This window comes from Pelodiscus sinensis, chromosome 8 (assembly GCF_052426305.1).
Source record: "Pelodiscus sinensis isolate ZL-2025 chromosome 8, ASM5242630v1, whole genome shotgun sequence".
Lineage (NCBI taxonomy): Eukaryota > Metazoa > Chordata > Testudines > Trionychidae > Pelodiscus > Pelodiscus sinensis.
Window position 1 is genome coordinate 55,340,066 of NC_143059.1, and position 26,240 is coordinate 55,366,305.

Here is a 26,240-nt window from a genome sequence, read left to right on the forward strand (position 1 = left end):
GGTAATGTGGATGCTCTGGTGCCACTATTTTGAAATAATTACTCCACAGAGTAATTTGAACTAATTACTCCCCAATGCTTCCTGGGACTCTAAGTCTGAGGTAGTGCATCCACATTAACAGAGCCTGCGTCGAACTAATTTCAAGGCTTCCCCATAGTATGGACTCACTAGTTCAAATTTGTGAAATCAGGAATTATTAAGGCAAATTTATTAATTTTGAAATAGTTTTGTAGTGTAGACATGGCCTGGGAGTCAAATATCTTGTTTTTATTCCCCACTCTGCACTCATGTAATTTAGCAACATAATCATACCACATGCCAATAGCTGTATATGGTGACTGACATACATGTTCTCCTCTCTTCCTCAGAATCACAGGGGGCGCATGCAATTGTGACAGGGGTTAGGAGGATGGCAGAACACAAGCAAAGAATCCTGCAACACAGAAATATTTAGTGAAGCCAGAACAAGTAGTACTTACCAGTGGTTGTGTACCAGGGCAATGATGTAGTGGATTGCAGAGTTTCTGAGGAAGAAAACACAAGCATAACTAAGAATATCTGGTAATTTCTCATGAGAATGGAGAAATGCACACCCCTTTTAGCAAAACATGGAGGCACGAGATCTCTTCAGTGAAACAACTGTAAGAATTTTTTCAAGCTACCTCCAATCAGTATTTCCCTGAACAGATGACATTGGCATCTATAGAATGACCACAGTTATGAGAGAGTCATCGTGAATAAGAATAGTATTATTGACTGTCTCCTGGGAAATGACTTATTTAGATGCTTGGCAGAAAGGATAACCGAGTTCTGAGGGTACGGGATGCAAGAGCAAGACTGTGTAATGGCCCTGTGTAGTTCAACACATGTGCTGAAAAATATTTATTGCCCGTACCACATTTGAAATTTGCCCTTTCTATTGCTATTCAATTTTCTCATTTCCATTCATGTGTCAATTACACTATAAAACCATAGGTCAATGATGTAGTGGATCCTGGTGCTCCTATGGAAAGAGAACAAAAGCACAACTAAAGACCTCTGGTGACTTTACACAGGAATGGTAATATACTTGTCCATTCTGCCAAACTCCAAATCCCCACACCTAAACATGGGAAGATTGGAGCTCTTCAGTGAAATAGCTGGTAAAATTTCTTTAACTTGGGCAAAACAACATGTCCTCTCCAATCTTATTTGTGGAACAATTGAAATGTTTCAGCTGAAACCTGCCAAAATACACCAGTCTCTGGCACAAATGAATTTCAGCCTTAATGGTTGAATTTTGTTAAAGTAAGAAGCATCTAAAATTTGGGTTTTATCAAGGAAAGTCTTAGGCCACCTCAGCTACAAGTGGTACTGCATGCTCTGCCTATAATACATTTCAGCAGTGATCTTGACATGCATTTCAGCATATTCAAATGTTATTTGATCATGGATAACATGCAAGTGATGGGTTACCTAGGGATTGAGATGTGTATCCAGCAGCTACGAAGAACAAACATGAGAAATTAAAATTTAATTTATTAACGTCTTGGTGCTGGGCAAAAACATATTGGATATATTTATTCTATGCAACCACAATCACATTCACCAGAGAAATAACTGACTGACTACTTGAAGCATGGAACTAAAGTTGGAGGATGTAGGAAGGATTCGGTGCCACAAACTGTATTTCAGATTCTGTAATCTCAGATGTTCAAACACATCTTAGACATGGCGTTTTTCATGCCAATCATTCACCTGCAAGAAACCAGCAAACTCTGGCTACTTACCTGAACAGATGACACCAGCATCCTCAGAATGACCACAGTTATGATTGAGCCATCCTCTATGAGGGCAGTCCCACAGTCTGTTTTCCCATCCGCTGCAGTTTACATCATCCAGGACAATATTTCCTGAGCCTTGACCAAAATAGGCACTGCCCTTTGCTTCAACACCATATCCACATCCAAGCTGCCTGCACACAACATTTGCGTCATTGAGATCCCAAGAATCATCACACACTGTCCCCCAGGATCCTTTATAATAGACTTCCACACGACCTTCACATCTGTTGGATGAATTCACCAGTCTCAAGGCCAGCCCTAAAACAGATGCAAAACAATGAGTAGTAGTACACAAGCTGTAGTTTTCCTCTTTTTCATAATGTGGAGGCAACTGAGATGTATTTGATGCAGGCAGGAAACAATAATTTTACTGCTGGGAGTAACTGTGATCAAATCACACATTAGGATTAACATTAAAAACACATTTGAAAACGTCTCTCACGTGTGTACAAAAGTTGTCATCTAAACTACCTGTTATGTCTCAAGGAAAAAACCATGATGTCATCATGGGTTGTTCTTTGAAAACTTGTGTTCAATGTGCAATGGCAGTCAGAAAAAATAAAAATATGTTAGCACACATGACGGAGGGCATAGAAAATATCCCAATGCTGCAATAAAATCCATGTCATAGCCACATTGTGAAATGGGTTCTAATTCAGGTCATGACATTTCTAAAAGGATGTATAAGAAAAAGTACAGAGAGTATGATAAATTAATTAGAGTTATAAGAGATTTTCCTGATCAGGAGAAATTACAAAGACAGAGACTGTTCAACTTCCAAAAAAAGACCACTTAGGAGACGTAGGATAGAGGTCCATAAAAACCATGAAGGATACGAAGAAAGTGAGTACAGAGATGTTATTTAAGCCTTCACATAACACAAAACTGGGGAGTTTTCTGCTATCATGGATGCTTCCCGTAGTGCTCTTTGCTGGGCTTCATGAATGAATAGCAGACTTTGGGGTCCAGCACTCTGAACCACTTTTCCCACACCTGAAATTCATTTCACCTTTCCAAGGTTTCAATTTCATTGCAATCAAAATTTAATTCACAGGTCAGCATCGTTTTCCAAGCCAGAACACAGAAAGACGTTAGCTAACTACATACCACTGTCAATTAAAATATGTAGAAATGTAAATATAATATATGTAAACAGACTCACAATCGCCCGCATTACCAACTGAAAAAAAAAAGAAAACACAACACACATTCTATCAGTACGACATACTTAGGCTTTTAGAAACCTTTTTTATTTTCCCTTTTAACTGCAGTAACTTTTTTCAGAAAATGTAAATTTTTTGAACATCCAATGTTCTCTGGTATTAGAAAGAGGACTAGAAAAAACTTCATACAGAAACTGAACTGTGTGGGCCACAGAATCGCACTCATGGTGCTCCCTGACAACGGGCAGGTTGTTCTTTGACTACATTATCTTCCAAGAAGAACGGCTGCTTCCAGATTGGCTGGAGAATATCAGAGCAGCTCTGATTTTTTATTCCTGCTGCATCTGAAACCCTCCTCAGGCATAAGTTTCTGCAAAAACTCTGTGATCACTATTGTAAAAGTGGAAACATTGTTGCATATCATGATACTTCCTCAGGCATTCATCATTCTGTTTTTCAGCCATGTGATAATATTTAGACCCAGGATAATACTAACTGATGTGGCCAACGAATATTTCTGAGACACAGGTCAGATGCCTTACATCTGAGTCCAGATACATGGCATCCACTGCTTTCTTCACTGACTACATTCATTCGTCATAGAAACTGATCATTAAACTGTAAAACTCTATTCTCTATTTTCAGCAGGTGGGTACAATATAAAATAGATACAATTTTAGTAAATCAAGAATAAATCGGAGCTTACAAGTGGTGGTAAATAATGGCTGTGTACTTCTAGTAATGCCAGGAACGAGTGTCGAAGTTTCATAAATAGGTGTTGGGCTCCCTTGAGAAAACAAAGACAAAATAAGAGGCTACATTAGTAAGGAGGGAAGAATTGGTGGTTTTATTGCTTAATAAATACACATTCTTGCATTAACCATTATTAAAAATGTAAATTACTTTCTTGGGAAGCTTTTATTTTGATCATTATTGCGGCATACATTGAGTTTCTTCTTTCCTGAATCTTCCATGGGCAGCCCCTTGTCACTGGTGCCGAGGCAGGCTGCGTTGTGCCTGCACGATGCAGGACATCGTGCTGCACTCTTGAAGCGGCCAGCAGATCTGGCTTGTGGAGAGGGGTCATGAGGTCTCTCAGCCCACAGATCCCTGAGGTTCCTCTGCCAAGAACCTGGACCTGCTGTACTAGCTGTTTCACTGCTGGCCAAGGTGCAGTGCTGCCCCAGCTGCAAGGGGCCCCTCTTTCCACATGGGGCAATTCCATGCTGGGGATGCCTAGAAGAGATCCTTTCTTGCTGGCCACAGCACCTCTGGAACTTGGGAAGAGGCATATCTCCTCCCTGCTGCCCAGAGCCACTGCACAGTGCTTCGTAGCCTCTCCATGGGGCTTAATGGGAGCAGTGTGGAAGAGTGGGCAGCAGCACCATACCATGCCAGAGCTTGAGGGGGCTGCTGAGTGAGGGCCCAGCCCTGTTGGCAGCAGGGGAGAAGTAAAGCTGGCAATACTAGGCCATGCCATTCTTATTTCGGCCCTATTACTGGCAGTAGTTCTGTCATCAGAGCTGCGATATCATGCAAGTGATGAATTACCTGTCGACAGAGATGTGTTTCCAGCAGCTGCTAGGAGGAAACAAGGGAAATTATAGCTTCTTTAGTTAACATCCTGGAGCTGGGCAAAATTGTTAGACTAAAGATTTTTTCCCCAAAACTACAGATTTGGCAACACCAAAACATTGAACAACTCCTGCCTTTTCAATTCATTGCTCAAATGTATTACAATTTCAAACACCTCACGAGAAATGTTTATTTTTAATCAAGTTAAAATGTCATTTTTGTATGAAACCATTTTGTTTCAAAAGTACTATTAATATTTTAATAACCACAAATGCTTAAAAACAGGTGAAGTCAAACCTAAATATTACAATTTTGTTCAAATAAAATGTTTTGAATTATCTGAAACAGAGGCATAAAGAAGCGAAGTGGCATGGCAGACCCACGAAGAAGATTTAGGTTTCCTACATAGCACGTATGAACTTCAGAGTGTTATATTCAGGTTTTGGCCATTGTGGGTGCTTCTTCCTTCCCTGCCGCATGCCATTTTTGTGGTGTATTTTTATTCTGCACTACCACAATCACATTCACCAGAGAAATAACTGGCTGGCTACTTGAAGCATGGAACTAAAGTTGGAGGACCTGGGAAAGTGGTTTCTACATTACAGGATTCAGTGCCACTAACTGTATTTCTTATTTTGTAAACTCAGCAATGTGACGTGCAATCACATCTTAGACATGGCATTTTTCATGCCAATCATTCAACTGCAAGACACCAGCAAACTTTGGCTGCTTACCTGAACAAATGACACCGGCATCCTCGGAATGACCACAGTTATGAGTGAGCCATCCTGCATGAGAACAGTTCCACAGACTGTTTTCCCATCCTCTGCAGTTTACATCATCCAGGACAATATTTCCTGAGCCTTGACCAAAATAGGCACTGCCCTTTGCTTCAACACCATATCCACATCCAAGCTGCCTGCACACAACATTTGTATCATTGAGATCCCAGGAATCATCACACACTGTTCCCCAGGATCCTTTATAATAGACTTCCACACGACCTTCACATCTGCTAGCTGAATTCACCAGTCTCAAGGCCAGCCCTTAAACAGATGTAAAGCAATTATTATTAATACATGACTGGTAGTTTGTCTCTTTCATAACAATGGAGCCAATTGAGATGTGATGGATGCAGACATGGAAAAATAATTTATTACTGGGAGTGATTGTGACCAAATCACACATACGGATTAACATTGAAAAAAACATTTGAAAAATTCTCTCACATGTGTATTCAAAAGTTGTCATCTAAACTACCAGTTACCTCTCAAGGAAAAAGTCTGTCATAATGGATAGTTCTTTGAAAACCTTCGTTCAATGTGCAGTCAGAAAAGCTAAAAATATGTTAGCAAACATGACGAAATGCACAGAAAAAAGTAAAGAGAGTATGAGAAATTAATTAGAGTTATAAGAGATTTTCCAGATTAGGAGAAATTACAGAGACTGGGACTGTTCAACTTCCAAAAAAGACCACTCAGGAGGCATAGGATAGAAGTCCATAAAACCCATGAAGGATACGAAGAAAGTGAGTACAGAGATGTTATTTAAGCCTTCACATAACACAAAACTGGGGAGTTTTCTGCTATCCTGGCTGCTTCAGATAGTGCTATTTGCTGGGCTTTCTCCATGAAGGAATAGCAGACTTTTGGGTCCAGCACTCTGAACCTCTTTTCCCACATCTGAAACTCACTTCACATTTCCAGGGTTTCAATTTCATTGCAATCAAAATCTCATTCACAGGTCGGTGTCGTTTTCCAAGCCAGAACACAGAAAGATGTTAGCTAACTACATACCACTGAAAATTAAAATATGTAGAAATGTAAAAATGATATATGTAAAAAGACTCACCATCGCCCACATTACCAACTGAAAAAAAGAAAACACAACAAACATTCTATCAGTACAACATACTTAGGCTTTTAGAAACCTTTTTTATTTTCCCTTTTAACTGCAGTAACTTTTTTCAGAAAATGTAAATTTTTTGAACATCCAATGTTGTCTAGTATTAGAAAGGGTATGTCTACACTTGCAGCCTATTTCGGAATGAGGTTGCAAATGTAGGCATTCAGAATTGTAAATCGAGCCCGGGATTTGAATATCCCATGCTTGATTTGAATCTTCCCAGCCGGGCGCCATTTTTTTTTTTTTTTTTTGAAATTTACAAGCTTAGAATAAATGCCCGCATCTATACACGGCAGAGAAACGGGCATTCGAAATAAAGCCCTATTTCGAACTACCTGTAAAACCTCATTGCAGGAGGAATAACAGGTAGTTTGAAATAGGGCTTTATTTCGAACGCCCGTTTTACTGCCGCGTATAGATGCGGGCAGTTATTCCGGGCTTGTAAATTTCAAAAATGGCACCCGCCATGAAGATGCAAATCAAGCACGGGATATTTAAATCCCGTGCTTGATGAGCAATTCCAAATGCCTATGTTTTTAGCCCTATTCCGAAATAGGCTGCAAGTGTAGACATACCCAAATAGACTAGAAAAAACTTCATACAGAAACTGAACTCTATGGGCCACAGAACCGCACGCATGATGTTCCCTCACGAAGTGGCAGGATGTTCTTTCACTAAAGGTCAAAGTCCAGATACATGGCATACACTGCTTTCTTCACTGACTACATTCATTTGTCAAAGAAAGTGATCATTAAACTGTAAAACTCTATTCTCTATTTTCAGCAGGTGGGTACAATATAAAATAGATACAATTTTAGCAAATCAAGAAGAAAACGGAGCTTACAAGTGGTGGTAAATAATGGCTGTATTGTCCTAGTAATGTCAGGAACGAGTGTCGAAGTTTCATAAATAGGTGTTTGGCTCCCTTGAGAAAACAAAGACAAAATTAGAGGCTACATTAGTAAGGAGGGAAGAATTGGTGGTTTTATTGCTTAATAAATACACATTCTTGCATTAACCATTATTAAAAATGTAAATTACTTTCTTGGGAAGCTTTTATTTTGATAATTTTTGTGGCATAAATTGAGTTTCTTCTTCCCTCAACCTTCCATGGGCAGCCCCTTGTCACTGGCGCCGAGGCAGGCTGCGCTGTGCCTGCACGATGCAGGACATCGTGCTGCACTCTTGAAGCGGCCAGCAGATCTGGCTTCCGGGACAGGAGCATGAGGTCTCTCAGCCCACAGATCCCTGAGGTTCCTCTGCCAAGAACCTGGACCTGCTGTACTAGCTATTTCACTGCTGGCCCAGGTGCAGAGCTGCCCCAGCTGCAAGGGACCCCTCTTTCCACATGGGGCAATTTCATGCTGAGGCTGCCTAGAAGAGATCCTTTCTTGCTGGCCACAGCACCTCTGGAACTTGGGAAGAGGCATATCTCCTCCCTGCTGCCCAGAGCCACTGCACAGCGCTTGGTAGCCTCTCCATGGGGCTTAATGGGAGCAGTGTGGAAGAGTGGGCAGCAGCACCATACCATGCCAGAGCTTGAGGGGACTGCTGAGTGAGGGCTCAGCCCTGTTGGCAGCAGGGGAGAAGTAAAGCTGGCAATACTAGGCCATGCCATTCTTATTTCTGCCCTATTACTGGCAGTAGTTCTGTCATCAGAGCTGCGATATCATGCAAGTGATGAATTACCTGTCGACGGAGATGTGTTTCCAGCAGCTGCTAGGAGGAAACAAGAGAAATTACAGCTTCTTTAGTTAACATCCTGGAGCTGGGCAAAATTGTTAGACTAAAGATTTTTTCCCCAAAACTACAGATTTGGCAACACCAAAACATTGAACAACTCCTGCTTTTTCAATTCATTGCTCAAATGTATTACAATTTCAAACACCTCACGAGAAATGTTTATTTTTAATCAAGTTAAAATGTCATTTTTCGTATGAAACAATTTTGTTTCAAAAGTACTATTAATATTTTAATAACCACAAATGCATAAAAACAGGTGAAGTCAAACCTAAATATTACAATTTTGTTCAAATAAAATGTTTTGAATTATCTGAAACAGCGGCATAAAGAAGCGAAGTGGCATGGCAGACCCAGGAAGAAGATTTAGGTTTCCTACATAGCATGTATGAACTTCAGAGTGTTATATTCAGGTTTTGGCCATTGTGAGTGCTTCTTCCTTCCCTGCCGCATGCCATTTTTGTGGTGTATTTTTATTCTGCGCTACCACAATCACATTCACCAGAGAAATAACTGGCTGGCTACTTGAAGCATGGAACTAAAGTTGGAGGACCTAGGAAAGTGGTTTCTACATTACAGGATTCGGTGCCACTAACTGTATTTCTTATTTTGTAAACTCAGCATGTGACGTGCAATCACATGTTAGACATGGCATTTTTCATGCCAATCATTCAGCTTCAAGAAACCAGCAAACTCTGGCTACTTACCTGAACAAATGACACCAGCATCCTCAGAATGACCACAGTTATGATTGAGCCATCCTGCATGAGAACAGTCCCACAGACTGTTTTCCCATCCTCTGCAGTTTACATTATCCAGGACAATATTTCCTGAGCCTTGACCAAAATAGGCACTGCCCTTTGCTTCAACTCCATATCCACATCCAAGCTGCCCACACACAACATTTGTGTCATTGAGATCCCAAGAATCATCACACACTGTCCCCCACGATCCTTTATAATAGACTTCCACACGACCTTCACATCTGTTGGCTGAATTCACCAGTCTCAAGGCCAGCCCTAAAACAGATGCAAAGCAATAAGTAGTAGTACGCAAGCTGTAGTTTTGCACTTTTTCATAATGTGGAGGCAATTGAGATGTATTTGATGCAGGCACAGAACAATAATTTTACTGCTGGGAGTAACTGTGACCAAATCACACATTTGGATTAACATTAAAAACACGTTTGAAAACATCTCTCACGTGTGTACATAAGTTGTCATCTAAACTACCTGTTATGTCTCAAGGAAAAAACCATGATGTCATGGGTACCTCTTTGAAAACTTGTGTTCAATGTGCAATGGCAGTCAGAAAAAATAAAAATATGTTAGCACACATGACGGAGGGCATAGAAAATAGCCTAGAAAATATCCCAATGCTACTAAAATCCATGTCATATCAACATTGTGAAAATGGGTTCTAATTCTGGTCATGCCATTTCTAAAAGGATATATTAGAAAAAGTACAGCGTGTATGGCAAATTAATTAGAGTTATAAGAGATTTTCCAGAGTAGGAGATATTATAGAGACTGGGACTGTTTAACTTCCAAAAAAGACCACTTAGAAGGCATAGTACAGAGGTCCATAAAAGCCATGAAGGATATTAAGAAAAGGCGTACAGAGATGTTATTTAAGCCTTCACATAACACAAAACTGAATTTTCTGCTATCATGGCTGCTTCTCATAGTGCTGTTTGCTGGTCTTTCTCCATGAATGAATAGCAGACTTTGGGGTCCAGCACTCTGAACCACTTTTCCCACACTTGAAACTCACTTAGATTTCTAGGGTTTCAATTTCAATTTCATTACAATCAAAATTTAATTCACAGGTCAGTATCATTTTCCAAGCCGGAACACAGAAAGATGTTAGCTAACTACATACCACTGTAAATTAAAGTGTGTACAAATGTAAGAATAATATATGTAAACAGACTCACCATCGCCCACGTTATCAACTGAAAAAAGGAAACACAATGTGCACTATATCAGTAGGCTTTTAGAAACCTTTTTTTCTGTTCCTAATTAACTGCAGTAATTTGTTCAGAAAATGTAAATTTTTCTTACATCCAATGTTTTGTGGCATTAGAAAGAGGACTAGAAAACACTTCATACAGAAACTGAACGGTGTGGGCCACAGTACTGGTCTCATGGTGCTCCCTGAAAAATGGGCCAGATCTTCTTTTGAATATATTATCTCCCAAGAGGAACTGCTGCTTCCAGTATGGCTGTGGAATATCAGAGCAGCTCTGACTTTTGATTTCTGCTGCTATTCCGTGCAACATCTGAAACCCTCCTCAGGTATCAGTGTCTGCAAAAAGTCTGTGATCAGTATTGCTAAAGTGGACACATTGTTGCATATCCTGATACTTCCTTAAGCATTCATCATTCTATTTTCTAGCCAAGTGATAATATTTAGGCTCAAGATAATACTAACTGAAGTGGCCAATGAATATTTCTGAGACACGGGTCAGATGTCTTACATATGAGTCCACATACATAGCATCGACTACCTTCTTCAGTGACTTCATTCATTCATCGAAGACAGTGATCATTAAACTGTAAAATTCTATTCTACAATTTCAGCAGTTGGGTACGCTATAAAATAGATACAATTATAGTAAAGCAAGTATAAAATGGAGCTTACGAGTGGCGTTGAACAACTGCACTGTAGTTGCAGTTGTGTCAGGCATTGATGTCATATATCCATAAGTAGTTGTTGGGCTCCCTTTGAGAAAACAAAGACAAAATTAGAGGCTAGATTAGTAAGGAGAGAAGAGTTGATGATTTTATTTCTTAATAAAAACACATTCTTGCATTAACTGTTTTTAAAAATGGAAATTACTTTCTTGGGAATCTTTTATTTGTAGAATTATTGCTGCATACATTGATTTTCTTCTTTCCTCAGCCTTCCATGGGCAGCTCCTTGTCACTGGCACTGAGTCTGGCTACGTGGTACCTGCATGACGCGGCACATCATGCTGCATCCCAGAAGCAGCCAGGAGCCTTTGGAGGAGGGGGCTTTCCCTTGCCTAGAAGCTCGACCTGTTGCACTAGCAATTTCACCTCTGGCCCTAGCACAGAGCTGCCCCAGTTGTGAGGGGCCCCTCTTCACCGCCTGGGGCAACTCCATTCTGGGGCCACTTAGTAGAGGCACCTTCTTGCCTTTCCAGCAGCCTGCGGAAGTAAGGGTAGCAATATCATACCATGCCCTCCTTTACTTCTGCACTGCTGCCTGCAGAGCTGGACAGTCAGGGCATGGTGGCTGCTGACTGAAGGCCAAGCCCTGCAGGCAACAGTGGAGAAGGAAAGCTGGCAATACTAGACTATGTCATTCTGACTTCTGCACTATTACTGAGAGTGGTTCTGTCTTCAAAGGTGGGCTCTAAACTAGCAGCTTCTGCTCTTGAGCTACCCAGCTCAGAAGGCATAACTACTACCAGCAGCAGAGCATGAGTAAAGGTAGCAGTACTGCAACACCCTCTATAATAACTTGGCAACTCCTTTTCGGGTCAGGACCCCTATAACTGCAACAGTGTGAAATTTCAGAATAAAATATTTGAAATCATTAAATTTATTATTTTTAAATCCTATTACCATGAAATTGACAACACGGATTATATACTTGATAGGGTTCTATTCATATTTCGAGACCATTTATCCATCCTTTCCTCACCCACTTTCTGAGAAGTTATCACCTCCAGGGTTTTTCATCTGTCTGCAGACACATAACAACTGGACCACTGAAACTGCCAAATAAATGCTTCAAGTAAACATGTCCCTGTTTGCAAGCAGCAGGTATAGTAAGGACAAGTTTAGCTACGCATGCAAAAAGAGAACCAGCAAACTGCTTATTTATCTATGAACACATCAGATTTGCTTGTGCAAATTCTTGTTTGTAGATGAAATTTTTGAAACAGTCAAGTCTCAAAATTCTAAAGGTCATACTATGGATTTGGAATCAAAACACAGTGCTAATGGTAAATTAAAGTTGCCTGAAGTTATTTTTCAGCTTCTCTGGCACTTTCACAAAATAACAATAATTTAAATCTGTTTGAGTTGACCTGAAACTGAAAACGCTTAAAAATAAATCTTGAAAATGACCCATTTATGGTCAAATAAAAAGTGTTTCCAAAGCTTTTTTTAAAATAAAACCTAAAAAAACAGACTTAGATTACAAGCTAATAGGTGCAGGATGGTGGCTGCTTCCTTAATGCCCTTTAGATCAGTGGTTAGGGTGCACTCTCAGCAGGCAGTGGTGTCTCAGATAGTCTCCTGTCTCCTCTGGCCACAAACATAAGCTTTTCATGAGGGATGTAATTCTACACACTTGCTCATTGCTACCTGGGTGAAAGGTGCAAAAAATACAGGGTTGCCTGAAACAGGCAATGGCATAATGTATAGACAGCAGTGCAAATAATCTCTCCTGGCCCCTGGGAAGCAATGATGTATGGACAGGGCACTATAGCGGCTACATCTAGATTATAGGCTTCTTTCGGAAGAAGTTTTTTTCAGAAGAGATCTTCCAGAAAAACTTCTTGCGAAAGAGCACATCCACACACAAGAATGCATCGAAAAAGCACTTTTTCAAAAGAGAGTTCCCGGGCTGATTGAATGCTCTCACATCAAAGGCCACCCAGAACCACTTCAGGCAGGGATTGAGGTCACCAGTTGCTTCTGAGTGCTGGTGCCGGAGCCTTGCAGAGACACGTGCTTAAAGGGACCCCCCTGGACATCCATTTCTCTGCTTCTGCTGCGTGCTTGCTACCTCTTCGAGGAAGAGCAAAGCTCTCACAGTGCCTGCTGTGGTTGCCCTGCTTTTGTGGATGTCACTGCTTTGTTCTTCGTGCCATGGAGCCGGAGCTGCCCCTGGGCATGTGATGGCCCCACATGGCCATACTGCAGTTTTTGCAGCACTTTGTGCTGGCTGCCTTCCTGGTCCTGCACAAGCTCAACTCCGAGTTCATTTTTGGCATCCTATCTTTGGGTGCAGGAACTACAGTCTGGCTACTGCACCCCACAATGGAGAGGAATTGCTGGAGGCTCAACACCAGTTTAGATTGGTGGGACTGACAAATCATGGAGCCATGGGGCAACCATCAGTGGCTCCAAAACTTCCACATGAGGAAGGCCATCTTTTTGGAGTTATATGCCTGGCTCACCCCCGCCCTCCGGAGACATGACACCCACCTGCAGCCCACCATCCTCCTGGAGTAGTGGGTCACCATTGCCCTCTGGAAGCTCACCACCCTAGACAGCTACCAGTCAGTGGGCCAGTGGCATGGGGAAGTCCACCAGGGGGGCTCCTCCTCATGGAGGTAAGGCACTCTGGGGCTGCAGTACCTACACTAGCTGGGAGGGGAAAGGAGTCCTGGAAAAGCGGGATCCTAGGGAAAGGGGGATTGGGAGCTGTGGGGGATGCTGTGGGGTTGGGGGAGAAGACTCATCCCCAGGGGGTTGTACCATCCTGCCATCACACATCCCTGCTGCTGGGGGGGAGACCTCATAGGGGGTGGCTCCTGGGATGTTTGAAGGGGGAGGAAAGGGGATCAGGCCCCGCCCAAGGGCTCAGACAGCCCCTCTCTCATTCTCTGTTTTGTGTGGTTCTTTGCAGGTGGTGAGGGCCATCAACTCAATCCTGCTATGGAAAGTCATCTGCCTGGGAGACCTGGACCTGATCGTGGCTGGATTTGCTGCCCTGGGGTTCCTGAACTGCGGGGGAGCGATCGATGGGACCCACATCCTGGTCCACGCACCAAACCTTTGAGCGGCCCCGTACTTTAATTGCATGAGCTACTTTTCTATGGTGCTGCAGGCCTTGGTCGACCAACTTGGACACTTCACAGACATTTTTGTTGGGTGGTCAGGCAGGGCACACAATGCCCGCATCTTTAGAAACTCCAGCCTGTACTGCAAGCTGGAGGTGGGAACATTCTTCCCCTGCCATGAACTTGCCATTGGGGATGTGCAGATGCCACTGTGTATCGTGGAGGATGTGGCATACCCCGTTATGCCATGGCTGAGGAAGCCTTGCACTGGCCATCTGGACCCCATCAGGAACCTATTTAGTGCCTGCCTGAACCTTGCCTGGATCCAGGTTGAATGCGCCTTCAGGCACCTCAAGGAGTGGTTCAGGTGCCTGCTGACCCACCTCTACGTGGGGGAGCACAACATCCCTGTGGTGGTCGTGGCATGTTATGTCCTCCACAATGTTGTGGAGAGGAAGGGAGAAGTCTTCCTCTTGGGGTGGGGGGTAGAGCTCTTTAACCTTACTCAGGACCTGTTCCAAGGTCTGGGGTGGCATCAACACTCTGCCAGGGACTTGGCCATCCAGCCATAAATGTTCACATTGTAGCGCTTGGCCCGGAGATCCTGCAAGGTCTCCTTCTCACCCCACAGCTCAAGGAGAGACAGTTCTCTGGTCCAGACCAGGAGGGTGCCTGCCTCTTGGTCCCCCTGGGTGGGTCCTGGGACACCTGGGGCTGCTCCCTGCAAGGGCCAGAGAGGTCACAGAGTGCTTGAGGCAAGGCCTGTGACAGGGAGAGCCGCGCAGTGAGTTGCTGCTCTCAGGCCGGCTTCCTGCCACAAGGCTTGTCCAGGATGCCTGCAGCTTTAAGAGAGGCCAGGAGACAGGAACTATAGAGTTGTGATTACTTTGTATGGAGTGTCCGTCAGGGCAACTACTATTTCTTGGAGGCCTCTTTAAAAAAAAAAATCTCTCCTGTCCACACATACCTTTTTCTGAATGAGCTCTTTCGGAAAAGGCATTCTTCCTCATAGAAAGAGGATTACCAACATCAGAAAAACCCTTCTGTTCTTTTGATTTACTTTCGAAACAACGCAAGTGCAGTGTGGACATTCTGCAAGTTTTTTTGGAAAAATGGCTGTTTTTCCAACAAAACTCTGTAGGGTAGACATACCCGGGGAGAGCTGAGAGAAGACGATACTGGAAGAAGATTGAGAAAGCAGGAACATTCAGGGTGAGGAAAGATGTAGAGAGACAGAGGAGGAAATAGAAGATGGGGAGGAAGAGAAGCAGAGAAATAAAGGTGGCTAAGTCAAGAGCTTCAGATACTTGGGTGGCCAGCCAGCTGTGTAAGAGGGAGTACAGAGGTAGCTCAGATTCCGTGGCCCATAGGTTAGGAAAGATGTTTAATGTTGGGAAGGAGCCAAACTGAATTTCTTCTGAAGAAGTTGCCCTTCTTTAACATTACAGTTAGAGTTCACACATATTTACTTACTCCCTTCTTACATTCATTCATAAATATACTGAAACAACACACACAAGCTGTTGCACACTCACCCTTGACAAATCCCGTTTAACTAAAGGTGTGATGTGAACAGAAATAACTATAATGTCGCTTCAGTTCTAGTTATGAAAATTACCCATATTGTACCAAAGACCAAGCTATATAACATGAGCTTTACAGGATTCTTCAGAATTGGTTGGTTCAAGAATTTTAAACAGGTTACCCAAACTACTCACAAAGTAACAAGAAAAAAATCATTTACAAAGTGGGAGATGCCAGCACAGTGGTGTGCAATAGTTCATTTAGTCCAAGAACACTATGTTTCACAATTCTATCATTACAGTTTGCTAAATTGTATTTAATAAAACACAAGCTGGGTGCTTCAGTGTGCATCTAGAACTGTTACTTTTGAAGCACTTGGAAATAAATATACATTTTAACAAGCAAAATCATATTCCTTCTTAATTCACATCCTGGACACAAAGATTTGGACACATTAAACTGTTAACTTACAAGCTATATAGTGCAACTTCATTTTAATTGTTGTACCAGCCACTAACACAAAACACTAAATGGTGGGAACAAGGTTAATTTCACCATATTAAGAAGTTTTTATTAAAAGGCTCAACCAATAGCTCAGTTAACTAATTTGTTTGGCTCACATGTTGCAACAGAATGGAGCTGTGCTATCCAGTGAGGCTGTACACTGACACTACCTTTAATCTTTGCACAAAGCTCCCATTGATGTGACTGGGTGTTCTAGATGTGGACACAGTGAAAGTGAGCAAAAGTTCTCTTTACATTTTTGGAAGAATGACTTTAAAAAAATTGGAGGCATTTTACCTGCGGCAGGCTGCAGAGTTCCCAAAATTGGCAGAAACAGCCACACGAAGATCATTGTGACACCCATCGTGTGAGGGCTTCTATGGAATGGAGCATCAGAATTTATAGGCTGTGATTATGAAGGGGCGTGTCTCAGCAGTCGGCTCTGCACGTACAGTCAATCAATACAAAGTGCATGCCAAAGGTGTTTTTATTGCAGTCACAAAAGAAGGTGTGTTTAATTCATTCCCCTTTTCTTTTTATGTTGTAACCTCCTCGTCTCTACCAGAAGACAATGTTTAAACAATAGCAATTCACACTCTTTTAAGGAGAACTTTTGGCATGAATTCTGACACATCAATTTGACTCGTGCATGAATTAAAAGTTACCTTTGGTGTCTCTAGAGTGGATCCAGGTGCTTTATTCTTCCCAGAGCCTTCTGGTGGTATGGAAGGGGGAGAATCTTTGAGACTGTAGGAAGTGATGGGATGGCCTTTCTCCGGGAAGGAATTTTTCATGGTGTTTGAAGGATCAATCTGTTGTATGCAGTACATAATTTAGGAATGTGATTGAGTCACAGAATCACAAATAATGAGCTACCAAATATTCGTAGGATATTATATTACTGACTTATGAGTTTCCCCCAGGCCAGTAACAGGTTCAGTCACTATTTGGCTTGTAATCCTGGGTGTCTTATGGCTGTGCAGCTTTGCGTCCAGAGCTTTCAATCCAGCCACCTGCCAGCATCCCCATAACATTGCACTGGCTTTGCCCAACTTGGTTAAACCAAGCTTAGTATCTTCCAGCCCCAAATTCACCCTCAAATCATCCTATGGCAGGGACCAGTGCCTCTCTCTGGCCCCTCACAGAGAAAGCATTACATCAATTGCTGCTACGAAGACAGTAAAACACTCCAACTGTTTAGCTTTCTGGAAGCACACAGTTTATTCATCTTACATGGCACAGATGATTTATAGTGAAAGCAAAATAAATTTATTAACTGAAGAACAAGGACTAAGAGATACCAAAAAAAGGGATAAAAGCAAAGATAGTTACAAGCAAATAAAAGTGAAAATATGCTTCTAAAAGTCCCAAACTGAACCCAGCAAGATACAGTCCTTGTGCAAGATGATTTCTCTCACTCAGTTTCCTTCCCAGCTTTTTTTTGTTTGTTTTTGTTTTTGTTTTTGGCCAGGACCCATCAGAGAGATTAAATTGCTTTGTTTGTTTGTCTCCTAAGGTAAGAAATAAATTTCTTTGTTCCTCATATTTCCAAAAAGACTGTCTCTGGGTATGTCTAGACTGCATCCCTCCGTAGGCAGGTCAACATTGCAAATGAGGCAGGGAATTAAATATCCCGTGCCTAATTTGCATAAAATGGCCACCACGTTTTACCGACTCAGCACTTTGTCGGCAAAAAGTGGCAGTTTAGAGGGAGATCTGTTGAGAAAGAAAGCATTTTTTGACAGTTCCTGTAAACCTCCTTGCAGGTGTCTGACAAGTCAGGCCATGTTAATTTTGTCTCCTGAGTTCCAGATCAGGATAACCGGACCTGGCTTAGCCCCATGGTGCTGTTTGGTGCTCATATATAAATTGAAGTAAACCTACTTTCCTTTGTCTCAAAAATATTGGTTTAACACCTTTACCTGAGCTAGGCTGCCTGGTTTTAAACTTGTTTTACTAAAATGTCCTAGAGCGGGCATTTATAACTTCATATATAACATAAACACACACATTTTACAATGATATTAATACTCAGCATTTTATTTGTTGTTACAGGATATCCTACCCAAGTGATTATCAACAAGTGGATCATGATGAACTGGTCTATCCTGGCATCTCTAACAATTAAATGCAATTTCCAGCCATAGAAGCTACAGCTACACTGCCCAGTCTTGCGCAAAAACATATGCAAATGAGGCATGGCAATGATACCATCGTGCCTCATTTAATGAGCTGCCATTTTTGCTTAAGGGGCTTTTGCGCAAGAGCCGTTCTGCCTGAAAATAATTCATTGTCGCACCTCATTTGCATATGGTCTTGCACAACACTGGGCAGTGTAGACATAACCTAAAAGTCCAGCAGCAAGGAGGTTGCTCAGGCAGGTTGCCTGTGTGCCCTGGATCTGCACTGCTCCCAAAAATAGCTGGCTGCTAGCACATTTGTGTGGCCCCCTATGCAGGAGATGGAGCAGCTCCACATATTCTCCCCACACCCAGGACCATCCCAGCTGACGAGAGCTGTGGGGTTGGTGCTTGCAGGTGTAGGCGTCTCAGGGAGAACCATTGCCCCCTAGCCATCAGGGGCTGCAGTGACATGGCCACTGTCAGCCCCTTCTGGGAGCAATGTGGGGCCAGAGGAGGCAGGCTGCTTGCCTTAGTGTCTCACATCAGCACCTGGGATAAGCATCTCCAGGCTGGGGGCTGCAGCTCACAACTGCTCCTGCACTCAAACTCTCTCCTAGTGCCTGCAGCCCTCACCCACTCTGCCCCATCCTGGACCCCTCTTCTGCACCTATATTCCCCCCCAGAGCATATGTCCCTTACTCCTGCACCTCAACCCTCTGCCTCAGGTTGAACCCGGAGCACCCTCCCACATTCTGAACCCCTTGGCCTCAGCCCAGAGCCTGCACTGTACCCTCTCCTACACTCCAACCTCCTGGCCCAGCAGGGTGAAGTGAGGGTGGGAAAGAACAAGCAACAGAGGGAGGGGAAATGGAGTGAGCTGGGTGGGGCCTCAGGGAAGTGGAAGGGTAGATCCTGGGTAGATCTTAAATTCAGAAAGCAACCTTCTGTGTAAAAAGGTTGGTGACCACTGCTTTACACAATATCTTTTGGATAAATACCATGACAACGGCGCTGGGTGTAGTGAGTTGGATAGGTCCAATGTGTGACAGCGTGCCCTATGCCCGTGGGCATCTAGGTTCTGAGGATCACATAACTGATAAGATTTTAGGAGGAAGGCTGTCTGCTTGCCCACATTTTAACAATAATTGTCAAACTCTTTTGCTCCAATTAATATCACATACAAATTCAGTTTAAAAAAAGACAATACATTCAGTTGTCTTTACTATTGATCCTTTCAAAGATAGTGGATGATCACAGGGTATAAGCCCCATTGGCATGGCCAGGGACAAGGAGATACTTAACATGATCACTGTTCTAGCTATGCAACATGTTTGCAGTAAAACCTGTAGCCAACAGAAACTCATCTCTCTTTGTCTGAGTTCTGATTTGAGTGATTTAAAAAACATTTAGTGAAAGGTTTGCTAAATGGCATGAACCTGTGAAGTCATGGACAAATCTGTGGATTTTACACAAATTAAAGTGAAACTTCTGCCGGCATATTTCTCAGGGTCACTGGCACACACAAGGTTTCATATCATTACCCAAAATCTTGGAGTACTTTTTGGAGTACTTCACAGGATGTTCAGTTTTACAGGCTCTCTTTTCCCATATACCAACTTATTCCTAAAAGTTTAAATACATTGAGAATCAGTTGTGTAGAACACCAGAGGGTTTTCAGACTCGGGGTGGCCCATAGATCACATGCTGATCATGTGGGATTATGGCCTAGTTAAACTGAAGTCAATGGGGATACTTTTACATCCTCTAGAGATCTAGCTCTGGTTGTACAGCATGTGCATGACCTTTTTAATGCTGTATTTTGCATTATTTAGGTGAACTTGGTAAAAAGTGGTTGATGGCCATTCATTTGAAATCATGGTCCTTTTTTCTGTCACACCGCACTTCAATAAGTTTGGGTTACAATAGCATTTAGTAAATATATAATTTCTTGAGGACTCGGATAATTATTACAAGCTTCCTGAAGCACATTAAGGTACTGTCTTTGCCCTCAATAGCACACCATCCAAATTCAACAGGCTACAACAGACAAGAGTTGGCAAAAGAAGAAAGAAAGGTGCAAATGTTGTAGTGAAAAGAGCATGTGCACACATAATGAGACTTGTTAGTGTTGTACATTTACCACAGTTCATACACACCAGATGATGGAAGTAAATATTTTAGAAGGATTTCAGTGTGGAAACAGAGGTGGCTTGGCAAACAGGTTTGGGAAGATTTTCCATACACAGGGAACAATAAAGAATTCACACAGAAAAGTCAATGAAAGGAACACAAAAAAACATAAAAAGTGGCACTGTTGCAATGGAATAGGGAAATGCAAAACAGTCAAAGATATAATTTGAAGCTCTGCAAACAGACCACAAGAAGCTTCATTACTATGTACTAGGGGACAGCCAAGACTATGATTAAAATGCAAGTAAATAGGATGCTGGTTCTGCATTTTCCTGTGAATAAACTAATTCATGCATTACTCACAATTCCCTTGTTTCAAAAACATTTTGGCAGTTAAAAGAACCAATATTGAGTGGTTTTGCTGACAAATCACATACTGGTTAACAGAGCAAAAACAACCTAGAGGACATTTCTTCTCTCAGACTCTTAAAACTATTATGAATAATTACATTTTTTAAAAAATCTATTCACAAATGGCTCAAGAAAAAAAAGACTAAAGAGCTCAGACCTCAAAGTATTTGCAATTGCTTTCTCATGGGTTAGCTTTAGGGAAAGCCCTTCATTGTCAGCGTGAATAAATAAAAAATATAATGAAAGTTTAATGTGGGCACTTACTGAGTGAAATGTGCCTTCTCCCATCCTAGCCACAGTGTCTGTGTCTACTGTAATATCTGAATAGATTTTCATGGACACCTTCTTCTCTTTGGCTTTTCCTAATAATCGCAAAGTCTTTTCCTTCACTACACTGAAAAAAATATCCAGAACATTTTGAAACAGCCCTCCGCTGAAATCTTTTTTTCTGTCAACATTCCCTGATGTTAAACACAATAGTGATTATTATCAATAACTTTTTTTCTAGTCCACATTTTCAGTGGAGTTCATTTAGCAACTATTGAAAGGGCACATAGCTACAACTTTAAGGAAATCCGTGTTTGAAGAGGCTGTTCATTACTTTCTAAGGAGAGAATGGCCCCTTGACTGCTTATCAGAGAAGAGCTGTATGAAATAGTAATGAGGCAGTGTAGTTTACCTGACACAGCAGGACTTTGGAAGTTAACACTCTCAGGTTCTACTATTTGGCTCTGACCCTGGCTTTCCTGCATGACCTTGAACATGTTTCTGAGGGTGCTATATTGCACACAGTTGAAATTAATGGAAAGGCTCACAGATGATTTCAATGATGAAGGATCAATGCCAGAATTCCTTGTACTTTTAGGAGCAGGCTGATTCCGAATCGCTGACCTACAGCTGATACAAAGATGTACACCATTGGACTGCCCTCTTTTTAGTACCTCATTTTTATATTATATATGATATGAAACCTTGATTAGCACATCAAGATGTTTCTGTTAAGATAAGCTCAGCAGGAGAATAGAAACTCAGTGCATGTGAACAGACTGCGCACATATCAGACCATTGCTGATAGCATATCAACACATTGTACATTCACACCATATTTGCCAGAAAACACTTGCCAAAAGAACTTCCTAGTACTACCTTGTACAATAACTGCTATCATATGCAAACATTTCACAGTATTTGGAATAACAGTCGTACTAAGAATACAGGTGCCAATTAATTCAATCTGTCTTGTATTGGATTTCATTAATATAATACCATTTGTACTGGATTTAATTAATATACTACCATTCATTTATCAAACATAGGATAGTGATGATTAATCTACTGATAGAGCAAACAACTCTCTGATTTATAGCACCAGTTATTTATTGATTACATTGTTCTAGTACAACAGTCACGTAAGCAAATATCTCAGGTCAAAAGTGTCCCAGGGCATTGATCTGACTTTTGTACTCAATTAATTTATTCAACACAGACAACACCATCACATAAACCCATTCATAAGCTTACCCAGCAATTATCAAAGTAATCTGTAAAATCTGTAAAAGTCACAGTGTATTTGTGGACAATTAATTAAGAAAAAGAACATTAAAACAGCCGTACTGGGTCAGACCAAAGGGCTATCTAGTCCAGTATCCTGTCTTCCAACAGTGACCAGTGTCATGTGCCCAAGATGGAATAAACAGAACAGGTAATCAAGTGATCCATTCCCTGCCAATCATTCCCAGCTTCGGGCAAAGAGCTAAATTCACTACGTAGGTTGGTGAAGCTTGTCTCTAATCTGCCACAATCAATCAGACATGGTCAGTTTGTAGCCCTTTTCCCAGGGTCTGGTTATCACAAAAAAGGGAACCTGGAACAATAACAAAAAAGCAATAGTCTTGTTCTCCACTAAGATTATGAGACACTCTGGCTCTGATAGCTAATAGGCTGGACCATTTCTAGAGTATAGGTGTCGGCCGGGCTTGCTTGTCTTTTCACTGCCTTTTGCTGCAGCCACAAGAGTATATTCTCAGCCCTTCTCCACTACTCCCTGGAAACCTCTTGGAAGTGGGGTGTTCCTTTTTATTGGGTGTCTCAGACTGAATCACTAAATGTTTCCTAGCTCAGTAAAAGGATTTCCAAGACCTGCCTGCTGGGTTTTTGTCAATAACAGGGGCTTTCTGCAGATCACCATATAACGCTTTGTATTTTGGTTTGGGGTTTTTTGAGAATTGTTTATGCCACTTTAGTCTTAATCTTCTGGCTCTCTCACTGTTTTGTTTATCCACCCATCCTCAATCCTGCCCCTGACATCCAGTTCTTCTGGCCCTGCCCTTAAATCACTTAACACACTCTTCCTTTTCATTTAATGCCCATGTCTTCCTTGTTAAACAACTCTGTCTCCTGCCTTGCTAACTCATGTGTTTACTGTTGTCATTAGCTGTTCTCTATGTCTGAGTCTCCAAAATGTCCTTTCCCATGCTCCGTTCCTCCATGGAGAAGGGCTGAAATTGAGGGAGACTCAGAGGAGGGAGGGTGGCAGTACCAGGTCACCCACGGAAGAGTGAAGGGTGCAACATTCTGAATTGTAGAAGGTTTTATAGCCATTTTCAAAGGAAAGGGAAATGCAGATCAATGCTAAGTGCAGGGGTGGCCCATGCCTATAGGCAAACTCAGCAACCGCCTAGGGCGCCATGTTAAATGGGACGCCAAATTCAATTCCCTGCCACTTTCCCTTCCTGGCGTTGGCACCGGAGGAAGGCTTTCCTGTGCCGCAGGAGGGGTGAGTCAGCTCCGGAGGAGGAGCGCGGGGAGTTTGCCCCGGGGGAGGCACGCGCCAGCTTCCCCTGCACCGTAGGGGGCAGCAGTAGGCCCCGGAAGAGGTAGTGCACGCCGGCTTCCTTCTGGGGGGAGGGAGAATCCTGGGAGGAGGTGGGTGCAGGGGACTCTCTCCCCACCCCCGGCACCCTGTTCCCTCTCCCCTGTCCCCACTTCCCTGTCCCCAGCCACAGAACTCTATCCCCAGCCCCCCTTTCCTCAGCGAGGTGGTGGTAATGGCAGTTAAAGCAGGATAGTGTAATGGACTATTTTGGATTTGTAATAATACAAATTATAATTAACATTTGTAATGCATTTTTATTTGAAATCATACTGAAATATCATCTAACTGTTGTGTACAAATCTATTCTGAAAATTTCGTGTCTCTATTTTAATCTGATCTCAGTAACATTGGTTGGATGGACAAACCAAATAATTATGCCTGTTTAAATAAATATGCTTAAAAAACATTAAATGGAAAATGGGGGCAAAATTTTCCCAGTTTACGAAAAACCTCAGCCTATATCTGCCCTTGGGGTTGGGGGGGGAGGCGCCAATTGCATAGTTTGCCTGGGGCGCCAGTTGCTGCCAGCTAGTCTAGGGCCACCCCTGGCCAAGTGCCTGCTCAAATTAGGGTACAGAGAGGTTGGCAGGCTTGAGGCTGTGTGGTTATGCCTGGGCTGCTGACGAGGCTGGTGGTGGGCCAGGTGGGTATTGAAAGCAACGTAAAGAGCTGCAGAGAGGAACGAGTGAAAGATAAGTCATTTTATTGGTCCTGTAAAACCCAGGAACTATGCCACATATCACTGAGCATTGTATCTATTAGCACCATATCTAACTACTGACGCATACACAGACGCAGAGACCTTCTGTAAGAGGGGTGTAGTTGAAAGCTGGGAAAAGGGAGGGAAAGCTTAAGAAAACTGGCTGAATTGTGAGGTGAGGGGGCTGAAGCTGTGGAAAACTGGAGGTGAAAGAGGGAAACCTTGAGCCAGCATTGGACTCTCTGTCTTGTGTTCCTCTCAGGTACCCAGACTTCCCGGCTTGGAGAGCAGCAAGACGGGATCTAGTCCCACACCAGCACTGGTGGCTAAGATAAATTGCTGTAGAGAAATAATTGCTATGTGCCAGTAGGCATATAGAGATATGCCTGAAGGAGAACTCACCTGTTCTGTAGCCCAGAGTCATGCATGAGCTGCGTGGCTCTTGCTAGATGTGGAAAGCCAAGCTCATTTGGATATTGTCATTTATTTATCATAATAACATACAAAGATAACAAAATCAGGCACATGCGAAGTTCATTGAAGCAAAGGGGCAGTTTCCAAAATAGAATGGGTTTGGTCTGGGCCTCAGAATTTCACTCTTCTCCTCCCTTGCCCCACCCCCAAGTTATTCATGCTTAGCGTTGGGTCAATATGCCTCAGGTGGCATGTGACAAGGATTCATCACCAAATTTGGTCCACTGGTTGGATCATTATGTTCCACAGTACTGATGGACACAATGATGTGAACTCTGATCCATGTTCCCCAGTTATTCCTTACAAGCATTCTTCACACTGTGTAACAATAAAGAGAAAACCCCAATTTCCACACAATGAGCTGTAAAGGATCAGCAGGAATGGACGAGGAAGTGGGGAAAAACTAGTATCAGAAAGATGAATTTGTGGAACACTGTTTCAAATTTCGGAGCAGGCAGAGAAGGTTTTAGAACCCCCTGAACAATGGGCAAAACTCAACTGCTCCAGTTTTCTGGGTCAGATACAAAATAAAAAGCCTGATTATTTATAAGAACTGTTTAAACCTCTTCAGTCTGCTTAATGAGTCAGAAATTTCAAAACAACAGGCTTTTCTTGAAAGCTTTCCACTTATTTCCAGCTTCCCACAGAAGGCCAAGGATTGGCGGACCAAGCAGTTTGGATAATAACTTTTGAGAAATCTTCAAAAATATTGTGCATAAGATACATACTCAAAGCATCTAACACGGGGTGGGGTGCTATTGACTATTCAATACACACTTTCACTTCATCAAAACAAATTCCCATAAAGCTACAAATACAAGGAAGAAACCGAAAGGGAACACCAGCTACTGGAAGGCATGGGATGCGCAGTCCTAGGGATGGGGGTTCCACGTCCACCACCCCCAAAAGAAGACGATGGGTTGTGGTGCTCAGGGACTCCCTCCTAAGAGGGACTGAGCCCTCCATCTGCCGTCCGGACATAGAATCTCAAGAGGTGTGCTGCTTACCGGGAGCTCGAATTCAGGATGTGATTGAGAGTCTTAAAAACTGAATAAACCCTCAGATCTCTACCCCTTCCTGATTCTCCATGTGGGAACTAATGATACAGCCAAGAATGACCTTGAGTAGTTTACTGCAGATTATGTAGCACTGGAAGGAAGGACCAAAGAAATCGGAGCACAAGTGATGTTCTCGTCCATCCTCCCTGTTGAAGGGAAAGGACTGAGCAGGGATCATCGAATTAAGGAAGTAAATGCGTGGTTGCGCAGGTGGTGTTGGAGAGAGGGCTTTGGTTTCTTTGACCATGGGACTCTGTTCCGGGCACAAGGATTGTTAGGAAGAAATGGGATCCACCTAACAAAGAGAGGAAGGAGCATCTTCGTGGGCAGGCTTGCAAACCTAGTGAGGAGGGCTTTAAACTAGGTTCATTGGGAGACGGTGACCAAAACCCTGAGGGGAGTGGGAAAGTCGGATACCAGGAAGAAATGCAAAGAGGAATGAGCAACAAAGGAGGACCCCTGATTTGAATG

The 26,240-nt window shown here is 42.6% G+C and overlaps 1 protein-coding gene across 1 annotated transcript in view; it reads right to left on the reverse strand.

Moving 5' to 3' along the window:
• Positions 1–26,240, reverse strand: part of LOC106732019 (scavenger receptor cysteine-rich domain-containing protein DMBT1-like) — a 100,196-nt gene that overhangs the window by 8,086 nt on the left and 65,870 nt on the right. The window contains exons 25-39 of the mRNA XM_014573714.4: positions 21,342–21,553; positions 20,927–21,123; positions 16,664–16,810; positions 16,296–16,404; positions 10,850–10,930; positions 10,143–10,160; positions 8,914–9,225; positions 8,156–8,185; positions 7,311–7,391; positions 6,413–6,430; positions 5,296–5,607; positions 4,538–4,567; positions 3,693–3,773; positions 1,770–2,081; positions 480–524 (exon numbers count right to left, since the gene is read on the reverse strand). Of these exons, the coding sequence (XP_014429200.4) occupies positions 480–524; positions 1,770–2,081; positions 3,693–3,773; positions 4,538–4,567; positions 5,296–5,607; positions 6,413–6,430; positions 7,311–7,391; positions 8,156–8,185; positions 8,914–9,225; positions 10,143–10,160; positions 10,850–10,930; positions 16,296–16,404; positions 16,664–16,810; positions 20,927–21,123; positions 21,342–21,553 (1,985 nt within the window). The remainder of the gene's footprint in view (positions 1–479; positions 525–1,769; positions 2,082–3,692; positions 3,774–4,537; positions 4,568–5,295; positions 5,608–6,412; positions 6,431–7,310; positions 7,392–8,155; positions 8,186–8,913; positions 9,226–10,142; positions 10,161–10,849; positions 10,931–16,295; positions 16,405–16,663; positions 16,811–20,926; positions 21,124–21,341; positions 21,554–26,240) is intronic.